This window comes from Equus quagga, chromosome 4 (assembly GCF_021613505.1).
Source record: "Equus quagga isolate Etosha38 chromosome 4, UCLA_HA_Equagga_1.0, whole genome shotgun sequence".
Taxonomy (NCBI): Eukaryota; Metazoa; Chordata; class Mammalia; order Perissodactyla; family Equidae; genus Equus; species Equus quagga.
Genome location: NC_060270.1, coordinates 91,858,370 through 91,882,657, shown reverse-complemented (window position 1 = coordinate 91,882,657; position 24,288 = coordinate 91,858,370). Strand labels below are relative to the sequence as shown.

At 40.4% G+C, this 24,288-nt stretch overlaps 1 protein-coding gene across 1 annotated transcript in view; it reads right to left on the bottom strand.

Annotated features, from left to right (window-relative positions):
* KIF5C (kinesin family member 5C) overlaps positions 1 to 24,288 on the bottom strand; it is a 146,826-nt gene that overhangs the window by 31,297 nt on the left and 91,241 nt on the right. Inside the window, exons 12-17 of the mRNA XM_046657649.1 lie at positions 19,209 to 19,384; positions 14,294 to 14,362; positions 12,498 to 12,704; positions 10,170 to 10,316; positions 3,855 to 4,043; positions 354 to 471 (exon numbers count right to left, since the gene is read on the bottom strand). Coding sequence (XP_046513605.1) covers positions 354 to 471; positions 3,855 to 4,043; positions 10,170 to 10,316; positions 12,498 to 12,704; positions 14,294 to 14,362; positions 19,209 to 19,384 — 906 coding nt within the window. The remainder of the gene's footprint in view (positions 1 to 353; positions 472 to 3,854; positions 4,044 to 10,169; positions 10,317 to 12,497; positions 12,705 to 14,293; positions 14,363 to 19,208; positions 19,385 to 24,288) is intronic.

Sequence of the window (24,288 nt, the reverse complement as noted above, 5' to 3'; positions counted from 1 at the left end):
ACAATTCTTAATTAGGATTAAGGACAGTGACAATGAAGACAGAGATGAGCAGAACCAGAGGAACATCTGGCAGCTCGAATTGACAGGCCCTGCAGATAGACTGGAGGCAAGAGATGGAGAAAGGAGAGGAGTCTGACTCAGGCAGCAGGGCAGATGTCGAGAAAATGTAAAGAGGATCAGATATAGGGGGGCAGTCTTCTAGATGTTTCTCCGTTTTTTTCCAATATGCCATTGTTTTCAGTAGACCTGGAAATGCTTTAATTGAGCAAAACAAAACATCATGAGTCCAGCCAACTAGAGAGTGTCTGATTTAGGCCAAGACTTTGACACCTGCAAAGTAGTCAATTATTTACCTTGGGCTCGGAGCTTAGCCAGCTCTTCACTGAGCGAGTCTTGGGACTCCTCCAGCTGCCTCCTCTTCTGTTCCATGTTCTGCATGTAGTCTGTCAGGGATTTGATCTTGGCTTCATGCTTTAAACAAGTAATAGATCAAAAAGAGGAGTGAATGACTAGCAAGTGCTCCTCCTCGCTGGCCTGGGACTGTCTGATGGGAAAATGCAAGGGAGGAGGAGTTCTTGAGTCCTTTTTTGAGTACAAGACCCAAATGGTGCATATTCTGCCCTTTCTTTGGGATCTGGGATCATGGACCAAGACAGTCCTCTGATTCTTCCAAGTGCTCGTCTGCTTCAGTCCCCACAGACAATGCCCACGGCCATGCCCCGCCTGACCATCCACTTAAGTGAGATACCAAAACCCAATCTGGTTTTCCTCCTTATAGAAAACAGAGGGTACCGGAGAAAAAGGGGCTTGGAAAATGTCTAGGCTGAGGCCTCCTTCTCTGAACCTGCACCACCTCTGGATTCTGTCTTGGAACTCATCAGGTCTCTTCTTTTTCTGTCTCTCAGACACACCAATTCCTGTCTCAGGGACTTTGCATTTTATATTTTCCTCTTCCTAGGAAGGTCTCCCCCAACCCTCCCAGACATGGTCCTGGCTAGATCCTTATCACTTGGGCCCCAACATTTTCTTATTGCACCTAACTTCTACATGATTTTTATATATATACATATATATATATATAATATATATATATATATATATATATATTTTTTTTTTTACTCATTAGCTCCATGAGAGTATAGAGTATATGCTTCATAAATATTAGTGGAATGAATGAATGAATGAATGGGCCCTCATTGACTGAACAGAGGCAGTAGTCACTTCTAGGCAGAAGGAAATAAACAGACACTCCCCCTTCCAGATCTACAGGCTTCACATCTAGGCAGGAAGACCCTGGAGACTGAACTCTAATCTAATGAAATAACCTCTGGGAAATGGGACTCAGTTGGAGCAGTCATTTTATAAGCACAGCTTTTGGTGAAGAAGACGAATGTAAACAAAGAAGATAATAGCATTTTAGTAGGAAATATTTTGTCAGATTCCTTAGATCATCTCAGAAAATAAAGAGCCATGGTTTCTCTTACTTTTGAACCCCAGGAAATAGTGACTGACTCTTTGGCTTTGTGCAAATTGCAGCAGAGTACAAAATAGCCCCTAATGGAAACTGTATTTGTTGCTAACATAGAATGCCCTGTCTAACTAACACAGGTATTCTTTAACCCCAAAACATCCTGATATTCTTCACTCTGATCTCATATGCCCAAAGTCAGTGACACTCTAAGACTTGAGCAACTGGGGCTCCAGTCTTGGCCCCACACTTTAAAGCATCCTGCTTGGGCTGTCCTCTGGCTGTACCCCACTCCACTGAGAAAGGAGCTCATGTGCCAAGAGAGTGTGCCCACCTGGAACCCACATCCCCTTCAAGACTTCACTCTGAATACTGGGAACCTAGAAACTCCCTACTCCAATGGCCCGAGGGCCACTCCCAGGGCTGGCCCTTCTGCCTCCATCATCCATCTACATAGATTACAGTTGACATAGTTACATACTTCCATCAATTCAGAGAAAGTGCAGAAGGGACTTAGATATGGAGGCTGGTCAGTCCTGATGGAAAGAGGTCATAGTGGCCTGCAGGCTGTGGGGCTTCTATTTGTACTCTTGCCTTGGCCCCTACATGTTAGGGGTAGGACTATCCAAAAGCACATGACGTCAGCATAACGGGTGATCTGGAAATCAGGCTTGAGGTATACGGTGCCCTAATGTTTATCAGCTTTCTTCACAATTTTTATAAATTATAAAAATGTCAAATAGTAAAGCAAATCCAGAAAAAGTAGTGAAAATTTCACCCATAAACCACACTATTTATCAACTATTTCTCCCTTATGTTCCTAGTCTTATCTATATGAATGCATATTTTACAAAGTTGCAAAGCATAGAATAGAGAGAACTCAGTATTTGCATTTTCACTTAACTTTATATAATTATGCTTTCCAAATGGCTAGGTGTTATTAATTTTTTTGTAAGAGACGCATAATATTCTTCCATGTAACTTCTGTTATTAATCTATCAATAGATATTTGGGTATTTTATTATAATGTAAATTATACTGCACTCAACATCTTCCATATAAGTTTTTAATATTTTAAATCAGGAAATGACAATACCATATAAAATAAAAATTTTTATTTTCATTACCGATGAAAAATACCATAAGTGAAATTATTGGACCAATGTACTTACATTTTTAGGCATTTTGATTCCCAGGGTACTTTCCAAAAGGACTGACCAAACTATGCTTTTCTCAACAATGTATATAAATCTCATATCACACACTAGCACTGAATCATCTTTTCAATACACTTTTGCTTATTACGTTAGTTATAAAATGGAACCTTGATGTTTTAATTTGCGTCTCTTAGATTATTATGGTTGGAGTCAAGGAGGCTGGAGATGGTTCTATGAATCCTTATTACTACGTTTACAGGCATCCAGAATGGAGCATGATTCTGTCTCTCTCAGAATACTGAATGCAACACTCCACGGTGGTATCTGTTTCCCCCAAATGACTTCAGCCATTTGAATGCCTGGTACAAGGCAGTGAGCTGCACTCACAGAAACCTCAAACTCGAAACACCAAGCTCAGATATCAGTGGCAGACCAGAAACTAGGCTGCTATTTTCTGAAACTGCCTTACTAAAATGGAAATGACATTCCAGTGGGAAGAGGAGCAGTCTTACTCACTGAGCGAGTGAAATGTGCCCTAGGGCTGGAACATCCCTTCAAGGCTTTCGGTTCACACACACATTGGTTTGAGTCCCAGCTCTGCCTTTCACTGGCTGTATGAGTTTGGACAGTATATTTAATATGTCTAAGTCTCAGTTTCCTTATCTAAAAAATAGGAACAATAATAAAACCTGTCCACCAGGATTTTTTTTAAGATCAAGTGAGATAATGCATGTAAACTGCTTGGCATAGTGGATGGTTATATGGTGCATAGTAAACACTCAATAAAATGTTACCTGCTACTACTATTAATAGTAGCAGCAGTAACAGTAGTTTCTGCTTTCCCACATTAAATTGGACCTGTGGTAGAGATTAACAGATGAAGGAATGTTATCTTCGCTGATGAGTTTTTGATTCCACCAGATCGTGTCCATTCATTATATGTCTCTATCTACCTACCTACCTACCTACCTACCTATCCATAGACAGCTGGATAGAGATATACATACACATCCCTTAAAAAAGGACTGAAGGTAATTCATGTAATTCATACAAAATCTAGCCTTAGGAATAAGCCTGGGCCCTCCTTGGCCAGGGAGGCCATGAACAAGTGTCATATAAAGCAAAGTCCACCAACTATCCTATTATACACCATCAGCCCCAGTAAGAGCATGCAGGAAGCAGATTTCAAGAGAACAAGGGTGTGAAATGAGGAGGAAAGGGCAACCGACCTGGGAGATGAGCAGCTGGCACGCTGCCAGCTCCCGCTCGCTGGCATTCATCTTCCTGTTGGAGTCCATCTGGGCGCTCTCGAGCTGTTTGCTGCGGTTCACCAGCGACTTGACCTCCGACTTCATCTTGCTGATGTACAGACGGGCCATGGTGAATTCCTCTTCAATGACTCCATTCACATCTGCCAACTGAGCACAGGAAGGAACACACTCAACTACTGCCTACAATTTCCAGAGGTTTGTGGGGCCTCTGAAACCTGTCCATGGATCCTCAAGATGTCTGTGGATTTCTGGTCAAGCATCCCTACTAAAAGGACCACAAGCTGAAAATGATCTCTGAAAAGTACTATATGCTCAATCCCAAGTTCTCTGGAACCTCAGGTAAAAATTTCTGATAAATACAATCCTCACTTAACCAGGTTTCTCATTACAATTGATTTTTAGGATATAAGGGATGATATGAGAGGACATTAATGATTAAAAAAAGAGAGAACTTTGAAGAGGTCTTCCATTCAATGTCTTATACCTTGTATTTCTAGAACAGCAGCGAGACCCAGTGTTCCTAAAAGTGACTCTGAGTCCCTATAATACATCAAATCAAAACCTCAATTATGTTCTCTAGAGTTTGCTATTCAGAGAGAGTAGTCTAGTGGCTTGAATATGGGTTCTACAAGCAAGGGCTGAAATAAAAAGGATCTTCTATATAGTCCTCAACTAAACAACAACAAAACTAGTGAATAAGAACGTGCCATTACCAAAAGCCCCTCTGGATGAAGGTTTTCCTCCATGACTTCTCATTACTACCAGTCTGTGTTTCCCTGCCTCTATGTGTTTGACCCTTCTAAGCAGAAAGGAATCCAGCCTATTATTTAAGATCATCTGAGAATAACAGTCTGAATCCACCTTTAGAAGAGAAGATTCTGACATCCAGCATTCCCTCATGATCTCATATTTGGTGTCTAAGTTTCAGAGCTCTATTGGAAACAAAAACTGAAGCAAGATACTTGGGATAGAAACCCATTTGCTGAGATGCAAACTGTCCTGAACGGCAATTGACCAAAGGAGCAAAATAACCGTGTATATTTTATTTAACCACCAGAGGGCATCCTAGCACCTCAGGAGAAAAGAAGCCGTCCAGTACTCAGCCCATGAATAGAGGCTTCAACTGGTTCTAAGGCAATGATTCAACTAAGGTTTTCGATGTTCCACAGTACACTCTAACTGCCCATTTTGTCATTAGTGCTGTTATTAACTCATCATATGACTATTTTTTCAGCAAACATTTAAGAGCTAGGAATATGGAATCTGAAGCCTACTTTTGTCCTTCAGGATCTAAAAGGAGATTTTGAGTCCATGCCAGACGGAAAAAAAAAAAATACTCCAAACATATAGTTTTTAACTGTGAGGTTTCTTACTTGAAAGCTCACATATTTAGTCACGTAAGCTCAGAGTTTTCTGTAATTCCAGTATACTATTATTTCAAAAAGAAGAATCAGAGTTTGTTGCTAAAATGGTATTCATAACCCTCCCCTGGGTCTGACAATGACTCCAGTAGCATATACTAGACTGTGTGATCCAGTAGGAATGATTAATTCAGAAGAAAAGGCTGCCTTAACGTGGGAAGGCAGATGCTGCCTACTACTTCTACCCTGTCCATAGAGGAGGAGTCACCGCCACGCCCACCCCATGTCTCCAGAGAATGGAGTGGCCATGCGAGGTGCCATTTCTAGGTCAAGCAAAAGGTAAGTAAAGTGACTGTTCACATTCTAAGACCTAAAAGGCAGAATGGGACTAAAGGAAGTCAGTGTGTGTCAAAATAAAATTAGCAGCTAATCCAATCCATTTAATTTTCTCTACCTCAACTTCCTATTCTGTTTGTGGCTATATTCCTAGAAATCTTCGTTTTAAGGAAAGCCCAGCGATATAGGAACATGAAAAGAAGAGGAAGCTCACTAATAAACCTGGATAAAGTCAACGCTAGGCTCATCTTGTCATTTCTGGTCTCATTTTGTTTTGTTCACTAAACGAAATATTGCCTGGACTCTGCAAATGTTTCAAGACACAACTGAGTTGGAGAAATATGGGTTCTTCTGTTTCCTTGTTCAGACTTGTCATATTCTGGCACTGAGGACTTGGGGAGACTAACAGCCGTCTTTTCCCCTCACCCCACAGTACTACAAGGGGGGACCCCATGGGAACAGAATAGAATTTTAGAAACAAAAATACAAGATCATTGGAAAAAGATTTCCTGATCTTCTCATTTTCTTAGATCTAAAGAATTCTTTCAATCGAGCAGTCATAAACAGTAAGAAAAGTATCCACAATAAGTGAGACTACATCAAACCAAAAAGCTTCTGCAAAGCAAAAGAAACAATAAAATGGAAAGGCAATCTATGGAATGGGAGATAATATTTGCAAATCATATATCTGATTAGGGGTTAATATCCAAAATATATAAAGAACTCATAAAACTCAGCAAAAAGAATAACCTGATTAAAACATGGGTTGAGGAACTAACTGAATAGACATTTTTTTCAAGGAAGACACACAAATGGCCAACAGGTACATGAAAAGGGGCTTGGTATCACTAATCATCAGGAAACGCAAATCAAAACCATAAAAAGATATCACTTCACACCTGTTAGAATGGATGATAGCCATTCTAACATCTAAGTGTGGAGAAAGGGAACCCTAGTGCACTGCTGGTAGGATTGCAAATTGATATAGCCAATATGAAAAACAGTACGGTGGTCTCTCAAAAAGTGAAAAATAGAGCCAGCCCTGATGGCCTAGCAGTTAAAGTTTGGTGCCCTCCGCTTCAGCAGCCTGGGTTCAGTTCCCAGGCGCAGAACCACACCACTCATCTGTCAGTTGCCATGTTGTGGTGGCAGCTCACATAGAAGAACTACAAGGACTTATGACTAGAATATACAACTATGTACAGGAGCTTTAGGAAGGAAAAAAAAAAAAGTGAGGCAGATTGGCAACAGATATTAGCTCAGGGCAAATCTTTCCCAGCAAAAAAGGAAAACAAAACTACCATATGATCCAGCAATCCCACCTCTGGGTATATATCCAAGGGAACTGAAATCAGGATCTTGTAGAGATGCCTGCACTCCTGTGTTCACTGCAGCATTACTCACAACAGCCAAGAAATGGAAACAATCTAAGTGTCGGTCAACAGATGAGGTTAAAGAAGATGTAGTGTGTGTGTGTATATGTATATATGTGTATGTACACACACACACACACACACACACACACACACACACAATGGAATATTATTTAGCCATGAGAAAGGACATCCTGCCATCTGTAACATGGATGAACCTTGAGGGCTCATCCCTCAAGTGAAGTAAGTGACATAAGTCAGACAGAGAAAGACAGATGCTGTATGATCTCACTTATATGTAGAATCTAAAAAAGTCAAACTCAGAGAAACGGAGAGTAGAGTGGTAGTTACCAGGGGTTGGAGGGTGAGGGAAACACAGAGATATTGGACAAAGGGTACAAACTTCCAGTTTTGACAAGATTGACAAGTTTGGGGATCTAATGAACAGCACGGTGATAATAGCTAATAATATTGTATCATATACTTGAATGTTGCTAAGAGAGTAGATGTTAAATGTTCTCACCACAAAAAGAAATGGTAACTATGTGATGGGATGCAGGTGGTAGCTAATGCTACAGTGATAATCATTTTACAACATATAAATGTATCATATCAACACATTAAACTTATACACCTCAAACTTATACAAATTGTATGTCGATTATATCTCAATAAAGCTGGGAGAAAAAAGGAAAAAGTATCTGTACCCATAATGACAGATCTGAGAAGCATCTGTATATATCTTGTAATTTCTGAGCTGACAATCTTTGTGATAATCTGGACTAATCTTGTCATTTTACAAAGTAGGAAAATAAAGCCCAGAGAAGTGAGTGACTCACCCAAAGTCACATAACTCCTCCTGTTAGCTCTCATTGCTCTAATAATTAAATCATAACTATTAAAAAAATCCAAAAACTAAATGATTAAGAACATGATGCTCTATAAGTGAAACTTATCAATGAAATCAACTAGTTATCAATGAAATTAACTAGGGCATCCAATGTCTGGAATCCAAAAATATCTTTAAAACATTCAGTTGAGAATTTAAAAATAATTTCAATCATATTTCAGATTCCCAAAGGTAAGGACTCTTTTTTTTTAATGCTGAAGCACCCAGACACTCCTTGATTTCATTAGCATTTTTCATCAGCTCTATTTTAGAACTCAGCATAAAAATATCTTCCTTTATCGTTATCAGCAGCAGGCGCCAACTTCCCATAAATCAACTCCACCTTCATGTTTCAAGGGCCATTTAATCACCCCAACGTCTGAAGTTTATTCCTCAACACCAACGTATGCTTCTAAAAGTTAAATCTTCAAACATACAATCACCAAACTGGAGCCAAATAAGGTTAATTTTATAGTATCTGAGAATTCAATGCTAAAATTAGATTCATTCGTGAAGATTCATGAAACATTCAGTTACAATAGAGGTTCCATGAAAGAATGATTAGGTTTACAAGAGGTCATATATTCTAAGCCTAGCTATGTTATACCATCCAAGAAGGACTTTCTGTGTTTCCCAGAAATGCCTGTAAATGGAAGTAACTTGGGGAGACTTTTCTAGAATTTAATAATCCCAACTCCAAACCTGAGTGTTCCCACAAGGCAGGCTGATGTCGAATTTAGCCTTTTAAAGGTCAAATGACTAAACTCAAAGAATTTGGTTTTAGGGACTTGTGAAGTGGAAGTTGAGCAATGTAACACCTTTCCTTTGGCTTGATAAAATCAACCCACACTTATCAATGGCTACTCTGTACAAGGTGCTGTGTTAATATAAAGCTATGGTAATCAAAACAGTATGGTAATGGCATAAAGATTAGACCAATGAAACAGAATAAAGAGACCAGAACAGCCTCAAACTCTTTTTGGGGTGATGGATATGTTCCTAATCTTACTGTGGTGATGGTTTCATGAGTGTGTACGTATGTCAAAACTTCCAAAACTGTACACTTTAAATAAGTGTAGCTTACTTTATGTCAATTATACTTCAAGATAGCCATCTTTTTAAATATCTGTTTTATTTTTCAACAGCCTCTTTACATTGTGGCAAATGGTTACTTGTTTCTGGCTGATAACATTGTTTATTCTCTCTTTTCCCTCTATTCCTAGCTCAGGGACAACTTTACACCACCTGCATTCTTCCTACCTCACTTACTTGCTATCAGTGGCACCAGTGTGCACAACTTCAGGGGATTATAACCATGGTTGGTTTAAGCCAATTACAGTCATTCCATTTCTCTTTGCTTTCCCAGCTTCCCTATCAATTTGGGGTGACTATGTGACTCAATTCTGGCCAATAAGGCATAACAGATGTCTATTAAGGACTTCTGGGATATAGTTCCGTCCTAGATGAAATTTGGCTCTCTCTTCAGCCCATCTACCTTGGATGTGTTTGTGTGAGGATGTGATGATTGGTGCTATAGCAGCTCTTTTGCTACCATGAGACAAAACCCTACAGATAGGAAAAGGTAACAGGTTGAAAAAGCAGAAAGGAAATAAAGAAAGATCTTGGATCCTTGATACTGTTGAAACACTGCACCAAAGCAAAATTTGCTTCTAAAACTTTAAAAAACACAAGAATGACCTGGGGAATCTTGTTAAAATGCAGATTCTGATTCAGTAGGTCTGAGGTGGGCCTGAGAGTCTATAATTCCAACAAGCTCCCAGGTGATGCAGATCACAACCTGAATAGCAAGATTCCAGACTTCTCATAATACTGTGAATGATTAAATGTGGCTTTACTTTTTTAAGCCACTGCTAGAATCTTATTACTATCAACTGAAAGCTTTCCTAATTCATACTGATTGGCTGGAGAATTTTCACTCTGTTGGGTTCTCATAGAAAAGGAAAAACACAATTATGAGACCAGAACTGTTGCTTAACCTATCTAACTCCAAACTTCTGTGACACTGGCCCATAAGTTTGAGGAATAAACCAGTTTACATAAGGCCAACCAAGATCGGAAGAGACTTCCTAGATTTGAAAGGTAAACTTTTTTCTCCTCCTTCTCATCCAAACAATCATTTACTTAGTCATTCAATCAGCCTTTGTTCATTCATTCGAATATTATGAAGCACATGGCAGATGCAAAGCACTATGATAAGCACTGGTTACTTAAGAGAATAAAACCCAGACCCCGCTGGTCTAGAACCGCTCTGTCGTAAGAGCAGGCAGAGAGGACAAAGGAAGGGCCGGCTTACAGTCTTCACATCGTTGGTGCCAATAATCCCACCGATCTCCCCTAGATCCTTCAGCAGCAAATTCAGGATCTCAGTGGCTCTCTTTTTCTGGTGGTTGCTTAGCTCTTGTAGCTGGCTCAGCTCTCTCTGTGTGGTTGTCAACGTAGTCTGAAAAACAAATTGTAATAACAAATTAAAAGAGTTGTCCGTTGATGTAACACATGCAGCGTTGCAAAGAACAACAACATAATCTAGGATGGAACTCTTGTACCATTTCATGTTACTGCAACATAGGAGTTCTCTTAAGGCAAACTATAGCATAGCACTGCATTCTCTGATAAGAAGAGGACTTGTCTTGACCTGATATGTTATATATCTATATATCAGATGACGATTTCCAGACCTGTGAAATAAGTTTCCTTATTAAAAATAAAGCCCAAAAGGAGCCCTTAGGTTTATAACATGTAATCACACTTTCCTGCTTACCAGATGTTCTGTTTCACTCCACATTCTCAAACATCTAAACATACCTGCAAGCGTACACACCTCCACTCCCAAACCAAGTGGCTCCCTGGACCACTTCCAAATTCCCACCTGACTTCATAATAATAGATGGGTCTGGAAGGCCCCGAGGGACAGAAATGAGTTTAGAAAACAACTTAGCAAAAGTCTTCTAATCTTCACAGTGAAGCTGAATTGAACACTCGTCATCTCTTTCCAAAATTATGCAAGTTCAACAAGAGATGGCTTCTAATATATAGCAAAAATTCCATTTTATTGGAATATTTATTCAAAATATTTATTCCAAATATTATCAAAACTATTTTTTTCCCATCCCTCATGTATGTTACCAAAAGGCATACATATTTTCGACTAACTTAATGAACCCTCAACATCAAGAGAATAGCCATCTTTTGGTGTGTTGGTATTAACTCAGCCAACAAAGAAAATAATTCCCCTAAATTATGGAGCTGTGGAGGTTAATGTAAAGACTTTATGCAATTCTTCCACATGCAGCTATTTTACTACAGCACTTTTTAATGATCTGACCAAAAATAGTACTCTAAACAAGTCTAGTAATACTTTGGTTTGACAGAAAGGAAGAATTGTATTATGGAAAATGTTTCATTGTTTTGAGAAGAAAATAATACAAGGACTAGCTAAAGAATCCTATAGAAACAGTACACAGAGAACATCTAAGTCTCCTCCTTTCCTAAGTGATTTCTGGTTTGTTTTTTCACTTGTTTTTTTTTGGCATTGCCACTGCTTATTTCATTTTCTTTTTAAAATCCACGGAAGCAGCAGTTCCATCTGGGGAAGCCATTAAAAAGGTCTTCCTCCATGCAGTTGAATGTATGGAGTGAGGAGCATTTTCCATCAGCTCCACGGTGAGCAGATTAGCCTTCCTGCACCATCTGCTCCTTCTCCCTGCCCAGGAGGACTGGATGTTTTCCACAATGGAGGCTGGGCACAGTCCCATGATACCAGGCCATCAGGCCGAGGTGCCAAGGGCAGCTGGTAACGGCCACTCAGCTTCCCATCACCCATTTTCCAAGTAGAAAAAGACAAAATGGACACATCCCACCACCAGCCACCTCACCAAATGCTCACTGATCCTGCGGTTGCTAGCTCACTGTGCAGAACCTGCGGCATCTTTGACTAGGAGAATCTGACAACTAGGAAATGTGCAGACTGAAGCACTCGCTTAAAACAGGATAAGAAACAAACCAGGAGAGCTCAGTCCTGGGCCAGGACAAGGAGCCATGGGGAGGGAATGGATTTCATTCAGGAAGGTGTAATCAAGAGGAGAGAAATCAGTACGTTCCATGGGTCACCCACTCCTACCTGTTAACAAGACACTTAAGATTTATTTATTGATATTGTAGCATATACACAGGTCCGTGCTAAGTACTTTATGTAAACTGTCACTAATTCTCATGCTCTGAAAGGGAGATGTTATTATCACCATTTTTTACAAATAAGGGAATGAATACTCAAGAAATGTAAATGTCTGGACTAAGGCTTAACAGTTGTAAAGTCAAAATGTTAACCAGGATTTTTCTGACTCCAAAGTCTGCACTCTCCTGACTATTCCACAAGGCATCTCTGCTAATGTTATAAATCCCCTGGATATAAAACAGTTGTGATATGCAGTGCCGGGATGAGAGGACAAAAGTTATTTACACAAAGTTTTTCAATTATTAGAGGATTTCAGAGAATGCATCTACGTCAAACACTGAAAAACCATTAGCCAACTGCCTTTCTATATACTGTCTGTCAACAAACATCAATGTAAGTACAGGAATGGCAGCTGAGGAAGTCCCGCCCCCTAGAAACAAATGCTTCAACCGTTTTCTGGGCCAGTTCATCTGTCAGCTGCTCATTGGCTCTGGTCTTGTCCTCCACTTCCTGTGACTTCTGGTCGTAATTGACAGCCAGCTCCTCCAGGGCCTGGAGAACTTCCTTCACTTCATCTTTGGCTGCCTCGTTTTCAATCTGGAGACGTGTCAGCTCCTCCTGGATCTTCTCATAGTCTCTTCTTGTGGAAGCTAAAAGCTGGGGAAATGAGATGGTGTGGAATTGGTGAATCTAAATGTTCAAATGTTTCTGTTCTGTGCTCTGTCCAAAATAAAGTAGTTAAAAAAAAACAGATACAAGAAAACAAGTTGGAAAAGCTCAGGATAACTAGAAATCCTATTATGTATTCAGATACTAGACTGAAAAATAGCATGTTAGCTACATAGGCTTAACTCATGGGGGACTCATTTCTGAGGACTATCATAACACTTACATCGTTGTTTACCATTATTACCATTTCACATTGTAAACAGGTCAATTTCAGACACAATCAAAACAATATAAAAGGGCAGTCGTCAATTTTTCTTAATATTCATCAAAGATATATAGAGGGATATACCCCACACATTAACACTAGTTAAAAGTGAATGACTGGGTTTGCGGATGCTTTCATTATCTTTGTGCCTACTGTATCTTCTGATCTTCCTATAATGAACAGATATTGCCATGAGAGTATATAAAAAGAAAAATATTAAGAGTTGTAATTGTAACAGAAAGGAAAGTTTAGCACAGGCAGTTGTACCAAGTTGGAGATGCAAAGGAATAGAATGGGAGGAAGAGGGCAGGAAATACTAAGCAAATGGAAGACTCAACTAGAGTTAAGAGGGAAATCAATTAAATACGGTTGATCTGATTGCAAAGGCACAGATGATCTCCCTGCCAAGGGAAGTGTTTGGGCAGGGGGCTTAATCATTGCCCTGCAGAGACGAAGGGGAACAAAGAGGCAGAGGAAGGAAATGGTTACAGAGAGAGTCACGTCTATGGGAGGGCTGGGACTCGGGACATGAACCCAAGCCACCTGCTATAATTGCATCATGTGATCCAATCCGCAGCATTTTAGCAACAAAGCAGAAAGCACTCTAAAGCACAAAAGAGAAAAAAATACTTAGATGGCCTTCAGCAAGAGAATTACTCCATTATCCACGTTTGATAGATTGGCTGTCTGTCCTCTGCTTAGGTTCCTGTTTGTAAAATACTTGGCAAACACGATGCAATACAGAAATTTCCCGGAGAACTGAATGCCACTGGGGAAAGACTGAAAACACTTTGCCTCCTTTTCACTGTATCACATACACACTGTCACAGCACCTGGACCCGTCCTCTTTCCTCTCCCCTCCTCTACTTGCTACTTTCGTTCTTCGTGGGTTTTTCCCCCTACAAGATAGCATGAGAACATGGTGTACATCAAAGACCTGGGCTGGCTGATTTGCAAAGCTGAAAAAGACTAAACCAGCAAGAAGCAGGAATGCTGGGCTGTGGGTATGAGGAAGTAAAAATCATTCCTGCTCAACTACCAAGCTCTTCCTTTGTCTCTGTTCTTCAAAGACTAAGTGTAGCAATCAGCTCCTCACTCTCAAAGCGCCAGGGCTCTATGAAGTCAGACATTTATTTTCTAAATTCAGCTAAAATCAGCTTTTAACAGGCATTGAAAGGAAATCTACCAACAAATTTCCACAGGATTCAGTGATTTTAAAAAAAATTCTTTGCAAATTAAATTTCTGAAACAAACATCAACAACAAAGAGTAATAAAAGAACCTTGTAAAAAAATTTTTATTGTATTCTTTACCTCATCCTGATCCAACATCTGTTGCTTTAGCTTTTCAGCCAGCTGGCTCTGCTGGTTAATTTCATCATCCTGAAACGAAACATCATGTTTAATTTTTTGGGTTAGTTATGTCATTTTTGATATCCTGGTTTTGCAACGACAGTCAATGCAACGATAGCCAGCTGTCAGCTCGCTAATAAGATGAACAGACTGGTGTGGTGTATCCCACAGCACAGAGATTGGTTCTGGGATCCTGATTTGGTTAAAACACTACTTTGCCCACCTTTCTCAGCAGATGAAATATCTGAATATTCTGGGAAATATAACATCCTGCACATTCAACTCAATTCCTGCTCATCCAGAAATCAGAGATCTAGGATTTGGGAACTGAAAGGGCCTTGAGAGCTATCCCTCCCAAATCAAAGAGGTTAACAGTGAATTCCTAGTTCAAAAAATAAGGGAGTGAATTTCTAACAATCTGCACGGTAATAGATTCATGTCCCAAATCTGGTCAAACACATCAGTGACCAGGAATGCTGCCACGTGTACAGTAGGAGAGACAAGGATTTCCACTTCAAACCTCTTACTTAGACTGGAAAAATATTTGCTAGAGAATTAATCTTTGGCAAGAACAGACCGCCCTCTTGATTAGAAGTTAATTTTCTTACCAGTTTGAAAAAACAAAGAAACTCAAGGAAGTTGGGGGTGAGAAGCATTAAGGTTTACTTTCTGGCCGGTCACTGGAGTGGGAAAGCATCCTCCCACAGGCAAACGCGCTCTCCTCACTCTCATTTTCTGCCACTAGGTGCTGCTGCCACAAAAGCCAGAGCTGCCCGCCTCTCACCTCCCCGTGCAACCGTCTCTGCTTCTCCCAAAACCCAGTCCACTCAGGGCAGGCAAAGCAGCATGCGGACGACGCCCAACCTCAGGAGACTCAGTCTTTGCTACAAAGATTCTCATGAGCTCAAATGCAGTTTTGAGGCACAGCCTGTGAAGGACGACAACTTGACTTCACATGTGCCTCTCCCTTAGAAACAGGAGAAAATCCTATTGAATGACACTTCAAGGGTCTCAACCCTAAGCAGAGTCATGTTCAGTTCAGTATTCTCGGGTCCCTCTTTGTGCCAGGTGCTGCCCAGGTGTTTTCATCAGCAGCCCATAAAAAACCCTGCACTGTGCTTTTCACCTTTTCCAGAGGTGAGGTGAGGGGTGAACTCAAGGACCTGGGTGGCAGAATTGCAGTTTTCCACGGGTAGTCTGCAGCCTGTTTGGTCGTGTCTATGCATACATTTAAATCAGATTATCTCAGTGTCGCAACCTAATGCAACCTAATGCTTTCCGCAGAGCAGGAAAACTCTAAAATCAGCATGACAGGAGCCATATCTCCTTTTCCTTTATGTAGAACATCTTTTGATCTTATTTCTCTACTCAAGGACATCCTGTTTCTACTGAACTTTTTACACCAATGTTCCTTTAATGGTTCTACAAAAATACTCTTGACTTTCCTCTCCAAATCAGATTGCTGGCAGGAGAATTAGGGAAATTACACCAGAGTGAAACTGCTGAAAAATGGTACTTCCACAGCTAGGAGACTATTTTGTAGAGCATTATTTTCTCTTCTACATTATAAACTTAGAATGTCAGTTACCAGGAGCAATTTCGTGTTTATGGTCCTCAGCACATAAATATTAAACAACTTAAAATAAAAGACTCAAGGAGTTTAACATCAGGGAGCTGCCATCTCTTCCCCTGGGACATATAAGCCATGGCTACAAGTGCTATAAATCACAAGAGAAGCAAAACGGTGGAGCAAGCACTTGTTCTTATACTGTGTTCATCTCAAGGCCTGAAGATGCAGGCTTCCTCCCATACAGGTGGCAAGCCGGGGCGCAGTGATTTTTTGAGGTACAGTGAGAAACCAAGGGCCCTGAGCCCCTCTAGGAAGGACGAAGAACAGGGATTACGTTATAAGGACATGAATCACTCATACCAGAGACATTTCCAAAACTACACTTAAGGGAACTTCTCCTAGGAATTAGCATAGTCTACTGTGATGTTTAAAAAATTTTTCAAAACTTTCAGAATAAGATACACTGGGCAATCTGTATCTATACATTCAATTGCATCTCTTAGAACATGCTCAGTCTGATGCTGACTATGAAGATCGAGTCTGTGGATAACAGATTTCAAAGCACTTTTCAGAAAATATTCTTATACTTGAATTGTCTTATACATGAAATAGGTGAGTGTCAACAGGTCACTGGTCACCTTTAATTATAAAGATGTTTTCATTGCAATGGTAATCAGTGAAATATGGTCCAACTTATATTTCTACTTACACTTAATTCCTCTCATCCTTTTCCAGTAGTACAGTAGTACTGGAGAGATGATGAAGAAGAAGAGAGACAGTGCCAACACCAATTTGCTCATCTTATAATTCAGCCCACCTCTGCACCACCACCCCTCTAATACCACATATGACATGGCTTCTCCCTTAAGCAAATCCAGAAGGGAGAAGGTAGAAAAGAAAGAAAAACACTAATATTTATTGAGTGCTATATACTAGAAACTTTTAATCCCCATTGTAACCTTTAAAGTAACATAACTGAGCCCCAGGTTGCAGATGAAAAAAAATATTTTCAGCACAGTAGGGCATCAGCCAGGTCTCAGCATTATCAAGTCACATCGCAGGTCTGACTCTAACGTGCATGCTTTTCCATCACACAGTACTGATTCGAGAGAAGATCTGTCCTTACTCCTCTGGAGGGGCAGCACAGAAGGACAGAGGCAGCAGCTGGGAGGAGACCGAGATGTCCTTCTCTCACTACATTCTAAATAGATTGATTAGGGTTGACAAGTTCCTCATATAAAGGGTTAAAGCCAAAATGGGAATGAGCACTGGACTGGGGAGTCAGAAGATGTGGAACCTCATTGCAGCTCTGCCACCTACGAGTGACGTAAACTTGGGCAAGTCATGTAACCATCCTGGGCTAGTTGCTCATCCAGACCTAGATACTTTCAGCTCTACTGTTCAATAATCTATGAAGATGCTATATCCCAACTCACGTATTCTCAAAAGTAGCAAACTACCTACATCATCAGAAGCATGAAATACCTTCTAGAACCTTTAAGTGGAGGACAAATAAGAATGACAGCTGATCAGACATAATCAGGCAGTCCATAGGTAGAGTTACTAAGGTCAAACCACTAGCTCTGGTGCCTTCGAAGGCTGAGCTTTTGGGTGCAGCTCTCTCCCAGATCTCTCAGCATCAACCTGTGATGGACCACAAATGCTAACCTTGAAATGAGTGCTTTACAGGCTTTTCAAGGCATATGTCAAAGGAAAATGATATGACAGAAGATTTCCTAGGCTGGTCATCAGGAGGCAGAGACTCGGGGTCAGCTCTGCCAGCTACCAACTGAATACCCACAAGGCATGACATTTTCATCACTCTGAGCTCAGTCCTCATCACTACCTTTTGGAAGCTGGATTCAAGACTCTAAAATCTTTCTCAGATCAATGAAAGCTCCTCATGCCACCAAAGTAAATGATCCCAATTCCAACCATGGTAGGAGTCTATTCATAGAGAACAGAGTATAGAATCAGGTTATCACCTCTCTTCCGGCATTCTTTGGGGATTACTAAAAATGAACCCACCAATTCTAAAATGAGGGAAAAGATTGCAGTATGTTTAAACAATAGCATTTGTTTGGAGAAATCAAGAAATTGCATATACCGTTAACTTACTATTGATTTCCTTTTTCTCTCACTTGGTTTTGAGGTTTTACGTAAAATACCTGGGTAGAAACGGAAGGGTAACAGTATGTCAAGTGCCTAAAGGGCAATTAACCCTGCTATCATGCATGTGAACATCTTATTAAACATGTTAGCAGAAGGGTAGGGTGACCCCAGTTTAGTGCTGTGGTTATAATACCAACTCCCAGAGTCACAAACACAAAGCAGAACTAGCTCTCACAAGGTGACCAGCCACATTTCTCTTGTAAAGGTGACACCAGACTGTGCTGTACTCAGAAGAGAGAGGCCTGTGAGATTAATGGCAACGTTAACATAACAAAGCTGTTTCATCCAAGCCAGAGGTGTCCCCATGCACTCTGAGGTGAACCACAGCAAAAAAGATTAAATCAGACTAAAAATATCAGCAACCTTGATGAAATGAACTGAGAGGATTTAGAATATTCCAAGGGCAAGATGCCAAGATCACGTGAAACACCAATTTAATTTCCTACACTTCTGGGATTTCTAACCTGACCTTCATTGGGGATGAATGATACACAGTGTTCTCCAAGGTCTCTTTTCCTCTATTCCAACCTGTGCATTAACATGACTATTTGAGTCCCAAAAGTTTGCCATAAAATTGGACATCCCTAATCAGCACGTCCAAACTTTTCATTCAAGAGTATGCTCCTGGAAACAGTTTTACCGATAAGGTAGCAGCTATCAGACCACACACCACTTCTACTGGTTCCTCATCCCAGGGCCTTAGAGTTACATGATTAAAGTACACACTTGAGTTTTAGGAGCCACCACCCTTGCCTCCACAGCTGGGACTACTGTTGGAGTTTCCAAGAGGTAAGGGAGAGGCCCAGAGAAGAAAAGAAGAGAGAATTAAACAAAGATCACACACACATACATACACACCCAACCCTCATGCAGTGATCAGCCCCAGTCCAATGTCTAGAAGTGAAGACTGTCTATCCAGGCCAACACTCCCTTCTTCCAAGCAAATTTTCCAGTCAAGTTCCCTGAGTCTGCCGAATCAAGAGCTAGGGTAGAAATTAGGAAGACAGATATAAACATCAGTCTGCATCCTACTTCAGCTCCATGGGGCTTGAAGCTGCTTCTGGCCAATAGGTCTGGGACCTGCCACCTTTAGTCTCTGTACTAGAGTCAGGACTATAATCTCTGGCTACAGACCTTATCATCCAGTTGTCTGTAGAGACTGGAGATCTCCTCGTCGTACTTCTCCTTCTCCTCTGCAGAGATGCCGGCAACAACAGGAGCAATGTTGTCTAAGATGGGGGTGTTATCACAGGGCTCCAGGGTCTTCTGGTCCTTAGCACTGATCTGTTCTTCCTCAGGCACAGCTTCTCCTGCAAAGCACAGCCGAGAGGAGTTGGAGATTGAAAAAATTCAGTATGCGACCCTCCAGCAAGAGTTCCGAAACAAGTCACCCCCATGAAAAAGACACAGAGGACACAACCAAGAGCCGTTGTAGAGTTATAGCTTGTGTTCTTTCTATTTGACAAGAAAGGTCATAGTTAATTGACCAATACTATTTTAAGGAAGAAGAGGACTATATAATACTTCCTCCCTCACAATGCATTACTTAAGTAAATTGTTTCCTTCAACCACACAAGCTCTGAACTAATCCAACTTGTAGTGATACCCAGAATTTTTTGCATACACTTCCTTTTTCTTGAGAAATATGCTAGGGCTTTTCTAGAAGCATACTGTCTCTAGTGACTGATTCACAGGGAAACAGATCTCTGAGGCATCCTAATTACCAGTTAATTAGGTTACTGTTTCCTTAACAGAAACAGCCGAATCAAGGAACAAATTCGCCATTGTTGAACAGAGCACTGTCAATCCTCTGAATCTGAGCGTCTCTGAATCTGAAGCAGGAAGCCAGGCAGCCCCAGACCCAAGAACTCTAACTGACATTGCACAAACACATTCCACTACCACTCTCTCCCCTAGGAAGTCAGAATTAATTGGCTCAGCTGGAGAGTTCAAATAGAATAATTTCCTGTGATGTCAGGTAGTCCCGGGAAAGAAAAAGCAGCCAATCTAGAATATCATGCAGAGACCCTGCACACACTTCTCAATTTGCAGAGCAGCATCTGTTGAGGCCTCTGAAAGAAGCATTACCAAATTGGACCATGCAAATTGAGGAAAAAGGCAAAGTTCTCAAGCAAGCCAGTGGCTATGCCCAACAAGAAAATCCCCTTGCAAAGACAAACTTTGTCAAAAGGAGTCTATGAAAACCATGTGGCTCAACCAATTCTCTCAAATATCTTCTTGGAAACCAAACCAAAACCAAACATACTTTTCCATCACAATGTTTACCATCAACTTCACACTCAGTTTGCTACATCAAGTGAGTGTCTGCCGTGTTCAAGCCTCACTCCAGTTCTCAGCCCATATATGCATTCTGTGGAAATTCCCCAGGAAAACTGCCCTGAGCCAGAGGGAATACCTCAAAAAAAACCAAAAAATGACAGAACAACTGCAATCCTAATTTGTGGCTTCTTTAACAGTATACATCATTCCTCAAGGAACTCACTTGAACTCTGTATATATTTATCTCAACATAAACAAAAGCATTTTGTGATGGGTTAGCTTTGCTGCTGAAGATTCCATTATCTCAACTGATAACCACAAAATGGTAGGAAGGCCTCCATGTTTAATAAAATGAACACCCAATGATTTCACTTTTGTATCACAGTTCCGTTTAAAGCAGCCACTTAAAGCAAAACCTAGAATAAACTATTACTTTGCTGAATACAAAACTGAGCCAACCCTTTTTTCTTCTAAAGCTCAACTAGACTGTACTGTACCTAAGCCTTTTTCTAAAATTATTGACCTGAAACAAAACCAGAATGTCAGAGTAGCCTTTGAACTGAACCTGAACCAAATCAATATTTCATTCAGTTCCAATTCCTGGTTTAAAACATCCATCAACAACCTTAGTGTGCAGACTGGATTTCATCCAATTACAGGATCTATATTCTCTACAGCTTGCTAAATCCCCAGGCCATAAAAGCAGTACTGTGTTCTAGTTCCTAAGAATTTTTTTTGCTTTAAAAAAAAAAAAAATATATATATATATATATATATATATTCTAACTATAGAGTATACACTAAAACTAGAAAGTCCTCCTTCACCCCAACTCCCAATTCTGTTCCTTCTCTAGAGAAATTCACCACTAACACTTTGGTAAATTCCTTTGCCTACTTGGATCATGCCTAAATCTCCAATTTTTCAGGTCTACCTTCTGAAATTTGTGAACAGGGCAATCCAGTGCAGGACAAATTTGATCTTCCAGCTTACACATGATGAAGGTGAAATTCCTAATTGCACCAGACCAGAAATTAGCCAGAATTTGGTCATATTATCCATAGGTCAACTCACCCCAAGTCCAGAGGTAAGATATAAAAACATCTGGAAGAGACATATTCTCTGTGTTCTTTTGTTCCAAATGGCCAAAGAGGAAGTGATATCATGAGGCTTGGGTGAGGTCAGGAGCTACTTGGTGCATGCTTTGATTCATCTGGGCAGGCAGGAGCCAGCAATGGACCCCCATAACCCAATGGTGAGTGACCTGCTCTGAGCAGAAGTCACAGGCTTGACTGCTCCTAAAGCATCACCAAGTACTAGGGTTGTCGCAGATTAGAGAAGTTCAACAAGCCAGCCAACACTGCCACGAGGCACCTTGAAAGCGACCAACAGACACTGTGTAAACATCTCCAGTACTATGGTGGGACACTATGCTACACTGCACCTTTTAACAGATATAATTAATCACAATCCCTCCTCCTGCTTAACCTCTTGGTTTCCCTTTTGTAAGAGAGGAAATAACCATACCCCTTTAATATAGCTTTGCTCTAAAGATTAATTAAAATAGTACAGTAGTCCCCTCATTTCCGAGGGGTATATGTTCCAAGACCCCCACAGGGGTGTCTGAAACCATGGATAGCACCAAACCCTATATATACTATGTTTTTTCCCCATACATACACATCTATGATAAAGTTTAATTTATAAATTAGGCACAGTAAGAGATTAACAATAATACCTAATAACAAAATAGAACAATTATAACAATATGCTGTAATAAAAATTACCATAGATTTTAGCAACATCGGCACGTGACGTTTTTTCTTAAGTCAAGACCTTTCACATTTTCACTTAAAGGAAGCACTTCTTGGCTTCTCTTTGGCATATTTGAATTGCCAGAATCACTGCTCTTGCGCTTTAGGGCCATTATTAAGTAAAATTAGGGTCACTTGAACACAAGCACTGTGATACTGCGACAGTCGATCTGATAACCAAGAGGGCTACTAACCAACTAACAGGCGGGTAGTGCACACAGCATGGATACGCTGGACAAAGAGATGATTCATCTTCTGAGCAAGATGGAACGAGCTGGAGAGGATGGAGTGAGATTTCATCATGCTACTCAGAATGGCATGCAATTTAAAACTTATGAATTGTTTATTTCTGAAATTTTCCATTTAACATTTTCGGGCTGCAGTTAACTGAGGGTAACTAAAACCACGGAAAGCAAAACTGTGGATAAGTGGTGACTGCTGTATATGTAAAAGCACAAAAGGTGTTACTGTTCAAAGTCCATCTCTTATCCCCTCCTCTCCCTGACAAACTGCCAACTTTTTAGTCTCTGCAAATAAATTATTCTGAGATTAGTGTTTCTGGGGCCTTCACAACACCTTTGTGGCTGGAGCTCAGTTCTAAAAATAAAACACAATGTAGCTACGCAAGTCCCTTTCAGGTTTATTTTTATTATTATTAAAACAATATTTGAAACTTAGAGCAGACTTTCTGGTTTCGCTTGAACAATTCTCTCAATCAAAGCATCAACACATCCCCCACAAAGCTATATCTAAACAACGAGCTCTTCCCAGTTATATTCTAAAGGTCAGACAGTCAGGATTATTTTTTGCAGCAGCCGTTCAGGCCGAGAAGAACAAAGCGGCAACACGCAGGAACAAAAGCAGCAGGCGTCTGCAGGAGAGCACAGCTCCTGCCCAGAGAGGAATCAGGAGCCAGTTTTCCCAAACACCTCTGCCTTTCAAAGGACCGAGAAAATGACTTCCAGAAGCGTCCCTGGTAACTACACTGTCCAGCTCACAAACACGTCTGGGGATTGTAAATTCCCAACACCATGCAAGACCTGACACTAGGCAATCTGTCTCCATGGCAATCTCACCACGTTAATCGAGAATATTCCCTGCACTGCAGTGGACCGAGCCTCTGGAGGAGCCCCCACCAGATGATTACGAAATAACTGATTGTAACAAGGCAGACAGCTGCAAACAAGCCCTAGATAAATAATGTCCTAAAATCCGGTGGTGGGAGAAAAAGGACCACCAAACAAAGATTAGCATCTATTTTTGTTTTTATTCTCCTTCTTTGCATTAAAAGCAAATTTCTCTTATTTTATCCCGTGAGGCTTATATCTACTGTCTATAGTGAAAGAGCTTGCAAAATTGTAAAGCATCTGATTTTCTATAATGAAAGCTTCTCCTCTCACCCACTAGAAACCTTTCCCTTCTTTAAATAAGCATCCTGGCATTTCCTATTGTCAGATGTAATTACCTTTAAGGACTGAAAAGATTTGTGTGTACACAGGAGCATTCACTTGAAGCATACCTATAAGATTTACAGAGCATTTTAATTATAAAATGAAAACTCCCAGAGGGCATAAATAATGTTTCCATGAAAAGCAGAAATCTATCAATTGCAATAAACAAGAATGACAGACTAATCAAAAATTCTCATTAGGGCTATTAGTTAAAAATTCTATAACCGGCTTTTTTGGTTTTTTGGTTTTTTTCAAAAAGAAAATAGAAAACCATTAGACTGCCAGTAATTCATTAAAATTTCACACATGAAATAGCAACAAGCTAGTTATCCTTTTCATAAGTCGAGTCCCCAAAGCTTCTGGAGAACATAGAGAGGTAATTGCATTCTCTCTGCAACTCCAGGGCAGAGACTGGCTGGTCACTGACGGCTTCCGCCAGAAACCACAGCAGATCTGGCAAAGGAGGTGCTTTCTTTTAAATACCAATTAAACAGGTCCAGTGGCAGACCTAATGGTAGGTAATCTCTATCAAAGAAACTAAAAGGAAATCTTTAAGTTGCCAGATGGGTAAGAGCAGCTGGCTACAAGATGTGATTATATAAATGTGAAGTTTAGAAAAAAATCATTCCTTTATGGGATTATTTTGCACGCAAATAGCATCTTTCACCCTA